This window comes from Lathamus discolor, chromosome Z (genome assembly GCF_037157495.1).
Source record: "Lathamus discolor isolate bLatDis1 chromosome Z, bLatDis1.hap1, whole genome shotgun sequence".
Classification (NCBI taxonomy): domain Eukaryota; kingdom Metazoa; phylum Chordata; class Aves; order Psittaciformes; family Psittacidae; genus Lathamus; species Lathamus discolor.
This window is the reverse complement of record NC_088909.1, coordinates 94,376,115-94,388,211: the sequence shown is the minus strand read 5'-3', so window position 1 is coordinate 94,388,211 and position 12,097 is coordinate 94,376,115. Positions and strand designations below refer to the sequence as shown.

Genomic DNA, 12,097 nt, shown 5'->3' with positions numbered 1-12,097 from the left:
ATTTGTCCCATTAGTAAATGCAAAAGTGAGTCATGCAGAGTTTCCCACATAAGAATTGAATCATAAATAGAAGCATAATAGAAACAAGATATACCAATGTGTATTTAAGGAACTTTAGAGATTTTAAAATACGGTGACTTCTTCCTTTAGGTACGTTGTATTTACCATTTATGCACATATGAAAGTACTGGTGTAGTGGAATGCATGTTTGTGTATATTTAGGTAATTTCGAGAGTTTTAGCTATGCTTCCAGATTTTCAGTATTTTCAGGTAATGTCAAAATTCATTTCGAAAGCTCAGCATTTTTTACTACTATTTATTGAATTTCAATATCAATAATTTCTAAATGCACTTTTAGGTTTTCAAAGATTACATGAGTATGGAAACTTTTTAGGACTCTCTAAAGGTGCAGGTTTCAGTACCATTATCTAACAAAATGACCAGTTGGCCAGCATTGCTTTGTCAGCTTCAGTGATTTTCTCATCTTTTTACTTTTCTTGGTCCTTCCATCCAGTCTCCTTTAGAAAGGAGGCCTGTGTTGCTACGAAGTATGTCATACTTGATGACAGTGAAAACCACAGATGAATCCTACACTCCCTGTTCCTTCAAATAGTTAAATTTCTCCAAAATTCAGTCTGTGTTTGCAAACTGACAAGAAATATGTGATACTGGAAAGGCAAGGAAGCCTATAGCAGCCACAATACAATACAGGAATTTTATATAAACCAACATGAGGAACAGAAAAGAGATCTGAGGCACAAGTGTGGTCTTTAGTGGATCCAGTGTGGCTGACAATTTAATACTTTTATGTGTAGATAAATTAACCAAGATAGACTTAAAAATTTGAAATAAATTAACTACTCTCAATTAGGCTTCCAATAAGTCTAGATAAAGTTTCTGTTTCATTCTCTATACTTAACTTTGCTTATTATGGTGTTTATATGCCAGAGTATTTTACATGACTTTAATATTCCTAGGGATGAACAAGAAGCAGCAGAAGGTATCAGCTAAAGATGAACCAGCTTCAAGCAGTAAGGCCAGTAATACATCACAGGTACAGTACAGCAACCATCTCTGAAAGACTTACAGTTTTATGCGTGGGAACTTGAGAGCTGAAAAGGAGGTAATATTCCCTTTGTGAGAGCTAACAGTTTTATTTTATTGAACATTATCAACAACTGCAGAGACTGCAAACATCAACTACAGCCAAACTGCTTTAGGATCAGTTTATGGAGTGTACTGCAGGTCTTGTGCGCTTCTTTTCCAAGCAGAAGAATTTGGGAAGAGAAGGAAAATGAAGTACGGACAGCATTATAACCCTTAGCATGCCCTTGCTTTCTGAGTTCTAGACTTACCGAAAAATGATGCAAAAGAAATTGAGAGTGGCTATTTATAGGAAGTCAGTTTTTCTTTTTCACGGTTCTTGCATATTAAACCATTCCAATTCTGCTTAATCTAAAGCAAACTGATAACATTTGTATGTAGGGCTAGATTTTTAGAAAAAGATCTTGACTTTGTCTCCATAGTTAATACATAGAAACTACAGAATAATCTCACTTTGGAGACAGATTGGTATGTAACAGCAGAAGGCCTTAGAAATGGGAAAGCTAGCAAATTATCAGGGTAGTGGTCAAAGAATTGGTGGTCAAATTCACCTTTTTTTTTTTTTACCTGCTGTCCATTTTTTTATAAGTAGCACTCATAAATTTCTAATGGTATTACACATTCTGTAGTAATTAGGAACTTTTCTTTCTGGATAAAGGAGTTCAAATCCTGCCTACAGTAATCCAATCAAATAACATAAATGTTTTTAGAAATTCTATTACATTTAGAAATAACGATAGAAAAGTTTTAGAAAGTCTGACTGTGTCTTTGTTCATTAATAACCCACTGAACATAGCAGCCCTCTCTTTTGTTACTCTTTCACTTAGTCTTACTGAACTAATTAAGTTTTCTCATGTTTTTACATCCCAGTCACAGAAGAAGGGACAGCAGTCACAATTTTTGCAAAGCCGTAACTTAAAATGCATAGCCTTATGTGAAGGTAAGCTGAAAGCCCTTGAAAAACTGTTTTAGTCATGAATACAGTGTTACTGGATGCTAATCAGTGAGACCTTTAGTTCCAGTATTGGTTTTAGGTAAGACGCTACTGGTGGGTGTATGAGTAATTACTTAATAGTTGACCTTTGTATTTCAGCTTGGAACATTTCCCTCTTCAAACAAATCTACACATGCTGAATGAATATGTAATAATCATGAGCATATAGTGACTGATCATTTGGTCTGACTTTCAAATGTGGTTATATTCCTAAACCATCAAGATGACACAAGTCATGGCCTTTACTTGAAACAGACTTCATGCAAGGCCTTGACAAATACATTAAATACCTAAAAGTCAGAAAAAACAGGTTTCATATTGAATTTCCAAATAATTTCTCACTGCTCAGGCAAATAAACTGCTCATGTGGTAAGCATTCTGTTCTTTCTGACTGCTTCAGAAATTTTGTGAAGTTAAAATCTGGTAAATACTAGTACAGTCATTCTTGAAAGACTTGACTATTCTCTTACTAACTAAGGAAACCTCAGCAGGTTTGGAGAGCAAAGAATTATGAAATTTGAATAAGAATTGTACCAGTAATTGGTAGTTAGTTTCATTACTGAAACAAAAAGAAATTATACTAAACTCAGTTTGCCCTTCATTTGGAGCATTTGTTTATTTTTAGAAGTAAAAATTAAGACAGTGGAAAAAATATTACTTCAAAATGAAAGCTTTAAGATATACACACTACTTTTATATACGTATATATATTTTGAGGATGCTCAATGGAAATATTTAACATGATTAAGGAGATGTCAATCAGCCTGAAAATCCAATTTGAACTGCACAGTTCAGTTTAGTTTAGTTCTAAAATTTTCAGAAGAAGATATGAAATAAATCTAGGGTTTAGTAGAATTTACTTGGCCTTTAATGCATGAATTTTCTAAATAAAAATTACATCTTTAACAAGGACTTTTTAAGACCATTAATCACAGCCCAGTATATTGGCTATGGTCCCTCTGCAAGGCCTGTTGCCCCTCAAGAATGTCAACAGCACCTCCCAGTTTGGTATCATCAGCAAACTTGCTAATGGTGCATTTGACTCCTGCATCCAAATCATCAACATAGATACTGAACAGAACTGGCCCTAGAATTGAGCCCTGAGGAACAGCACTGGTGACATCAGCCAGATGTAGCCCCATTCACTACAACACTTTGCTCAGCCATTCAGCCAGTTCTTCATCCAGTGCACCATAAACCCACTCACCCCACAGTTGGACACCTTGTCCAGAAGGATGCTGCTTCAATACATGTATCGAAATCTTTTCAAATACAGATTGATTTCTGTATTTGAAAATAATCTTTTCAAATACAGCTTCTACCTATAAAATCTACCTGTGTACCCTTAATTTCAATAGAAAGGTTTCTTTATTGTCCTCATTTTGCTGATAAACTACCTGTCATCAAACACATTGCTATTTTCTAAACACTGAGCAAGTTTCAGCAGGCTTTGTGATCCCATTGAGTCATAATTTCTTTGCTTACTTTTTTAAAAAAATATTTGGTAGTATTTCAAATCCGAGATATGTCATACCTCAGTTTCAGGCTTTGTCTTTAGTGTCTTTTTTTTTTTTTTCCTTTGGCTCAGCCACCATCAAACAGAAATACCTCTGTTCCAAAGTCTGATTAGTTGACTCACATCCTCCTTAACAGCCCTATGGCCATTTAAAATCAGTTTTTAATAAATATACTTTTTCATTTTTCATTCCAGTTAACTGGCTTGCATACATCAGACATTTGTGTTTACTGGAAAATACAGCGTATTTAGGAAACAAAGATCAAGCTCATCTCCCTGTTTGAACTAGCAGCCAGCTCAGATTCTACACCACATTACAGACATGCAGTTGAAAACTATACTTTCCCAGAAGGCTATTTAAAGTGTATTAAGAGGTAAATCTTTTAAAGCAATATTTTCCAGGCATGTTTTCATCACAAAGAAATTTATTCTTTCCCCAATAGTGATAACTTCATCCGATCTGCACAAACATGGAGAGATATGGGTAGTTCCCAATACGGATCATGTGTGTACAAGATTTTTCTTTGTGTGAGTACAAAATTTTAACATTAATCTTCAGTTTGTCCTAGACCTTTTTCCCCACGTTCCCTCCAATAGATGTACTTGAAGTAGATAAAAGATGTTTCTTCCTACTTCTTTTCAGTATCAACTTTTTGTCTTTCTCTGTATGCACTTTTATTAGGTTTAGTAGCTGTTTTATTACAGAATAAATGAATGGAGAGTTACTGATTTGTTCCACTCTGTAGCAATACTGCATGTTACAGTAAGCCTACCCATGTATTGTAAAATATCATTTCGATTGTATGTTTTAAAGTTGAGGAATTCATTAAAGGATTCTTGTTTATGGTGTGAGCTTTTTCCCCCTGACCCTTTGGGTCCTAGTGGCTTATTCAGCATCAGGGTTTCAATGACAGTGGCAGCCTTACCGCCCTTCACTGTAGAGTTTAGGATCTGATATGGTGGTGAAGTGCAGCAGAACATTTTAATAGAAACATATTAACATATGCAATAATCACTCTTGATTATTGAATGAAACACTCATGAATGGTTTTAGGTAGACTAATAAAACACTAATTTGATTTTATTTTCTTTACTTTTTTTAGTTATGAAGATGGTCAAGTGGGTGATACAAGTATAAATACACAGGAGCCAAGCATTCATAAAGAGATTCTTCGAGTCATTGGCAATCAAACTGCTACTGGTTAAAAGGACCACTCTTATTTAAGTGATGTGATTTGGAAGCCTTCCTCAGTCTCAAAGCTGGATTTTGAACTGAAGAAGATGCCAAAAACTAATTTGTTATTATTAAAAGCAAATTAACCCTTTGAATACTCACTGTTTTCTTACTTAGTATTTCTTATCTCATCAAAATACCTGAGATGGTATGAATTAGCAACTGTAGGGGTGCAAAGTCTATTAATATACTACAAATAATAATAATTAAGCAGGCATTTGGGTTGCTCACAATAAAGACTTTAAAAAGGAGTTTTGTGCTGATATTTTTATATTAAACTTCAATTGGAGGTTTTAGTACTGTATACTGGTATTTTAAATTTAGAATGACTGAATTACAAGTGAGAAAGAAGATTTTATAGCGGAGCACCTGTATTATGCAGGATACTTTGCAATAAGTAAAATATTCTCCTATTTAAACATAATAAAAGGTTGTCTGGAACATGTCAAATTAAAAAGATTGGTTACCTGCAGCTATCTTTGGTTGATTTTATTTACACAAATGCAGCTAGGATTTAGAGTCAAAGGTTAAAACAACAATAATTTTTTTATGTAGTGGGTGCAAAAAACAAAAAGTAACAAATGTGATGGTGTATATTTAGTTTTCTTTGTCTTCTCTGGAAACACTGTCTATCCATTAAGCTTAACAAACATCTGGAAATCCTGAAGCTCTTCCTTTATGCAAATTTGGTTTTTATATACTAGATTTTACAGTTTCTTGATATCAAGATTCTCTAATGCTTTCATCTTAACTTCAGTGAAACTGGTCTGTGGTTGAATTTAGCAACATATTTAAAAGTACGTGCTTAATTGAGTTGATTGTTCATACATCAGAAAAATACAAAAAAAAAAAAAAAAAAGAAACACAACCAAATTTTTACTGATTTTCTCTGGTGAAGTATTTTTATTAATTTATTCCTAAGGGAAAACAGTCCAATTAAAATCTGTCTGCCCTTTAAATTAAGAACTCTTTTTTTTTCCAAGTGAGCATGATTACAACACAGATAGGGAGGGACCCAGCCTCCAAGGCATAAAGCATATCTTGTGCCCTGATTGGTGCCCTTGGTGGCCCTCAGGGTAGCTATTCTGAAGGATTAATCACCCCCTTGACTATGGAGAGCAGTTCAATTTACTCATCCGTGCAACTACTATAGGCCACCTCAGAATGCAAAAATAGACTGAATCCTCTATTACGCTATTTTTGTAATAAAGATACTGATGCACAGGTATATTTGTTTCTTTCAAACAGAACTACATTAGGTATGTTGTAATGGGTGATTCCTTCTTCCTGGTTCAAGCTACACTCCCTTACTATTGCTGCAATTGAGGTTCCCTACAAGTAGAATAGTATTATCAGGCCTAGGAGTGTATACTTGGACATTTCTTTTAGCATTTGAAACTTATTTACTGGGGACTTCAGTTTTTCCAGGTTCACATTCAGACTTGTAAAGCCAATCCTGTTTGCATATCCTTATTTTGCTATAGAATTTCTGTTAACTTTCACCCCCATCTGGTGAAATCCTAGACTGAGAATCACTACTCTAATTGTTATCTTTTGTGTTGGGACAAAAGTAACTTCTTGAAACAAAGATTCCTGAAATTTGTCAGTCTATGTAAGGGCTGCCTTAGGTTGTGTAACTGCACAAAATCACTATAATTCAGAAGTGGAGCTGAAGGCCCAGAAAGATCATCTCTGTATAATTTGCCCTGCCATAGTTGTCTAAATTGCAATGGTTTGCATAACAAAAAGAAACTAGGAAGCAAGTTCACAAGGATACCCTATGTTGACTTGCAGGTTAAGACCTGCCACACTCTAGGAGCCCTTCTCAAAAAACTAGTTGAAAATAAAGGTGACCATGAGTGTACTGGAGAAGCCAAGTAAGCAGTGAACTTCCCTGTCCCATCACAATGCACCAGGGTCACAGGTGAGCCCCTTGAAGGAAGAAAACTGGAATATAGGTATGACAGCAAGTCAGCTTTGTTTTGCACAGTGGGGTCATGATACTGGCCATGAATGGTGCCATCATTAAGTACATGGGAAAATACATCTCTGGCAGATTTTAAGACTATTCTGTTTTAAGACAAACAAGACTACTTATTTTAAATGAATGAGCAGGAGTAAGGGATAGCATGGAGGAAAGCAGGGCTCTGAAGTGTATGGAGGACTTCCTGTTGTAAGATGCCACTTCAGGGAGTACTGAGGTGACTGGCTTATGCGTGGAGGAGGGTGGCCAAGAGTAGAAGGCAGAATGTGATGAGCACAGGTGTTATAAAGCAGTGGTAGAGGGCAGAACTTTTCAGGGAGAAAGGATGTTCTAAAGGGACAAGGGGGTTGCTTGTAGGAAAGAAAACTGAGGTGCCACTGCGGTGCCACCAAATTATTGACAGGCAGCATCAGCAGATCTGGTCCCACATGGTGCATGGCAGGAAACGGGACTGTGAGAGCGAAGTTGCAGTGTGAGGAAACATGGGCATGGGGCAGAATCATGCCCAGGGAAGCTGGGCCCACATGGGAAGGTGTCATGCTCTAGAGGACAGTGCAGGAACACAAGCCCAGTGTCACATGCAAACAGCAATTGAATTAAACCAAAATTCACTCGATACACCACTTTTTTTTATTTAGCCAATATATCAACAGGATGCTTCTTTTAAGGTGCTATATTATCAGCAGGTGACCAGGAGTCCTCAGCTCATTTAAACAGAGTACTAGTTCTTATTTTTTAAAGGGAGGCTTTTCAGGGGTTTATTACTCAAAAATAAATAGCCCTTCTATAGCAAATCTGAAAGTTTAAACAAAGACTTTATCACAGAGAACTTGAATGAAAAAACCCAAGGATGAAATTTTCCTTGAAGATTTTTTCCCTTGTGGTTTTATCCAAGGGCAGAAGTTGCATATTGCCAAAATCTTCCAAATACTTGCGTTCACATGTATTTCAGGGGATGGAAATAAAAAAAAGCCATGGTCATCTGAGCAGGGACCCTGTGTTGTCCCCATAGCCTTTGCATTTCCCTTCCTCTATTATTATGCCTACCTATTGGTGAGAAAGCAATCTTTCTAACTCCCACTGTAAAGATGCAGACTTTCCACAGATAGCTTTTAATCAAAGAAAATAGAGTCCCAGGCTCTACTATCTCTAGTGGCAGAAATCTCCATGAACCCATTGCTATTTAGCTGTGACCATGTTCAGCATGGAGCAACCAAGGGAGCTCTTGGGGAAAAACTTCTTTCTACATCCCACAACAGATTACAAGCTCACAAATAAAGAAGGTTTGACACAAAAAAAAAATGATGTTAATGCCTTCATGTTGCACCCTAATTATGAATTGACATATTGAGAACATTGGGAACGGAATCAAAAAGTACAATTTTAAACCTTTCTTGAGATTCACGCAAATATTTAGCATTCAAGGGGTTAAGCAATTTGAGTTATCTTCTCCTATGATATGAATCAGCACAGCTCTGTTTTCTTCAGCAGTCCTACACTCTTTTGATAACCAGTCATTGGCTCCACGATACTTACCATAAAATGACCAGTTTGTGTAATATCCTGCATAATATTTTACAGAAACTAGTTGATGACACCAGGATTATTTATGCATATGGTTTTTTTTCTAAAGCCATTGAAAAACTGGTATTAATGCTGTATAATTTTAATATCTTAACTGTCGGTACTAAAAATGCATCCAATGAATAATGCTAAGATAACACTTTTGTTAATACAAATACAAGATCACTCCAAATGAAGACTTTTTGCTTAGATCAGTTATGATTTGCTTCTAGTCCACTTACTAATGCAGAAGCAATTGGAGTACTTCCAATGTACATGAGTACAAAGTGCAAAAAAAGCCCAGAAAGGGACAACTGAATGTAGAGATAAATGATTTACAGAGAAACACAAATATCCCCCTAAAATATAAAAACTGTATACTCATTTAAGTATTATATTAGTTTCAATGGATTTCTTCCTTGCTCTAGAAAATGTAAGTCAGATAGATACAAAGAGTACAAGCCATGACTGACAGGGAGGTAATGCTATGGGGGAAAAAGTGCTCTGTCACCGTAGCATTTTCACAACAGATGGATCTAGGGCTGGACCTCCTGTTGTGCTGAGCACCCAGCAGAAGTGTTGAGGGTCAGACCCTTGAACAAACAAGGTCAGTTTTTGTACCAGCTACTCCTCGCTTTCATGGCCACTGAGGCAAAGGGCCATTGTGATGGGGTCAGCGTGCAGATGTGAGCAGAACTCAGCTTCTCCTTAGTTGCACGATGGTGGGACAGCCCCTGTGGTGGAAGGATGAAGAGGGGAAACTACCGGGAGGCGCCCAGCAGATGGGTCCAAGCCTCACCATGCACAGCCCCTCTGCCATCTGCCAGTGCAGGGGCAGCCTGGGATCTGGCTGGCCACACACCCACTGGTCTCTTGGGACATGCAGGGTCCTGTGGTGATTTATTTGCAAACCCAGGGCATTAATCTGGTGTCCTGTGCAATTTCTTTGTTACAAACACTACCTCAAGGTGAAAGACGATCCTGCTGACTAAACTGAGCAAGGTCCATTGTCTGGAGCAGTTAAGATTAGGTGTAGCACTGAAAGTTATCAGAAAGAATCTTGCGTCTAGTCAGCCAGGGCTGTGATAATAATCAGATTTATTCCTTAAAGTGCTCAGAAGTGGTGGAACACTTGTGTTTCAGAAGGGGATAATTAAATATTGTAAGATTTACTCAAAGCAGGGTGTTTCTGCATGCATGGTGTCTTACAATATGCACAAGGATGTTGCCAGTAGTTTGAATTTCCAGATTTGGCTTTGGAAGTGCCTGGTCCGAAGGCACTGACCTCCCTGTTTATCCTGGGGTAGCAGTTTCGTACCCCTGCTCACTGGCTGGAGCAACAGCCACTGGCAAGAGTGGGGGAATAAAACACCTTGAGCTGCTGTTTCATAGTATTTTGATTGCATGTTCCTGCGAAGTTTCAGTCTACCGCAGAACAGCTACGATGTAAATTACTACCCATTATACTTTACACTGGGATTTGGTATACATACTAGGTATAAGACTTTTGTAAGGGAAACAAAGAAAAAAAGTAGTTTTTAGATGAACATATTTAGCGTGTCAAAAACCTGTTGAAGAATAGACTACATTAAACATTTACCAGCAAGTCAGTAAAAACAGTCCTTTGACCCAGACATTCAGTATAATTTAATGCTCTAAAATAATTTTTGAATTTACCCAGTATGTATTGTATCTTTGAATTTTAAGAAGCAGACACTCCTTTATGTAAACATACAATATGCCTATGTTTCTTTTAACTCTGCAGCCTTTTTTTCTCCAAATAAATTTATTAAATTCCATGCACAAAATAGTACTGCAGCCTGCTATTTAGCCTATGGTGCCTTAGAGTTACTACAAATATTTAACAAAATGTACATAATGTAAATACTGCCAGCAGATCACTAAGGCCAAATATTTTCTCTATTCACTTTTTACTGCACTTGCTTTCTATTGCTATTTAAGCTTCTTTTACCCAGCTTTGTAACAGTTATAACATTGTAGCCAATGTAAATGTTTACTTTCAATAAATCAGAATTTGTTCAACAAGCGCTGTGCTTTTGGGCACTGTTTTGAGAACTGTGTTCGAAGTTAAACAGTCATCTAAGAATTAAACCACGTCTGAAGCAGTTTCTTGACTTCAGCTAATCTCAACAACATCTAAAGGTTATGCCATACTTTTACGCATAGTATTGGAGTAAGATTTTTCTTCAGTGATCTCTTTAAAAACACTTAGATGAACAGTAAAAACATCTTTCCATGCTGCATTTATCTAAATGGGTTACACGACTAGTTAAAAATAGAGATACTGGAATTAAAGCAGTATTTTGAATGTACAATATCATATAAAATGTGTAAGGATGTCTAAAGATGCATTTTATAATGGCTTTTAAAGAAGTCCTCAGTTTTTCTGTAGAGCTGTTTTGTCATGAAAACACAGCAAATATATGACAAACCATGTTGTACTCTCATATGGGCATGTTTAAAGTATAAATGCACATCTGCAGCTCATAAAATATGCAGACATTTGTGGGACTGGTTATTAATTCAGTGAGTGTACTATTTTTTTCACTGCCTGTGAGTTCATTTTAATTATATGGGTGGATATTAATGTGAGTCTTTCTAAAGTTTTTTCTTTTGCTTTGTTAAATTTATTATTCTGGTTTTTGGGGGGATTTTGGATTGGAAAAGTCAAAGTATACTATTATTTTGAATGCTCTTAAGTATCTTACACAAATGTAACTATGGGAGAGAGGAAAAAATACATCATTGCTACCCTACATGACTTAGATTGTGCCTGTGATTGGAGTGTACAGGCTGGAGCTTGAATTCTGGAATGGAGGAGATATTCCATATTTTGAGGAAGTTTGAAGAAACAGTGACTTCCAAACTTGCAAAACTAAATTACTGGTGAAAAAAAAAACCTAAATCAGTGGTGAAACCTCAGACTTCACTAAAGTCAGTACCCACAGACAGCACAACAGGCGGGACTGATACCAGCTTCGGCTTAACTGCTACTCCATTTCCAAGTCCTTGAGTCACAATCTCTCAACACGCATCATTAGTTTTCAATTGAGAAAGTTTATGCTATATTGTGCTCACCTTTTGAACAGTGTGGTATCCAAGAGATTAATAATCCAAACATTAATTGGCAGCAAAACAAAATCATTGCAATGGACAAAAGCTGCTTTCAAGTACACACATTACCTTTTGACTGAGAAAGAGCAGAAAATCTTCTAAGAAAATACGGCCACTGGAAAAAAACATGTGCTGTATTCATTAAACTCTGTTTGTACTCTTGACCATCTTCTTTTTTGTGAATTACTATGGAGTGCAGATTGCCGCAAATAATTTGGCACTGGTCACACAGCCTGGGCCCCCTCCAAGAGGGATTTGTCCACCTGAAGTACTGGGAGATTGCTTTAATAAAGCTGCATTAAATAAATGAAGCCAATAGTAGTCGAAGGCCACAATTTTGCTATGCCCCAGCTCTCAGCGCAGTTACAGCTCTTCAGTTGCTACAGAAAAGAAATCTAAAGTAATATAAGAAAGGCTTCATTTAGGTCCCAGTGACTTGCAAAAGCCTAGTGTCAAAACAGGTGAACAGCACATTAAAAAAAAAAAACCAAACAAAAAAACTCAAAACCAAAAATTGGCATTTTTTTATTAGTCCACATAATAGCTCCCTCAGGATCATTTTCTGAA

General features: G+C 36.7%; 1 protein-coding gene across 3 annotated transcripts in view; it reads left to right on the top strand.

The window, feature by feature from the left end:
• Positions 1–10,441, top strand: part of PARP8 (poly(ADP-ribose) polymerase family member 8) — a 118,294-nt gene extending 107,853 nt beyond the window's left edge. For all 3 annotated transcript variants that reach the window (XM_065661531.1, XM_065661529.1, XM_065661530.1), the window contains 4 exons: positions 978–1,054; positions 1,975–2,044; positions 4,058–4,142; positions 4,718–10,441. In XM_065661531.1, the coding sequence (XP_065517603.1) occupies positions 978–1,054; positions 1,975–2,044; positions 4,058–4,142; positions 4,718–4,820 (335 nt within the window). In that variant the 3' untranslated portion in view covers positions 4,821–10,441. The remainder of the gene's footprint in view (positions 1–977; positions 1,055–1,974; positions 2,045–4,057; positions 4,143–4,717) is intronic.
• Positions 10,442–12,097: the final 1,656 nt, after the last annotated feature.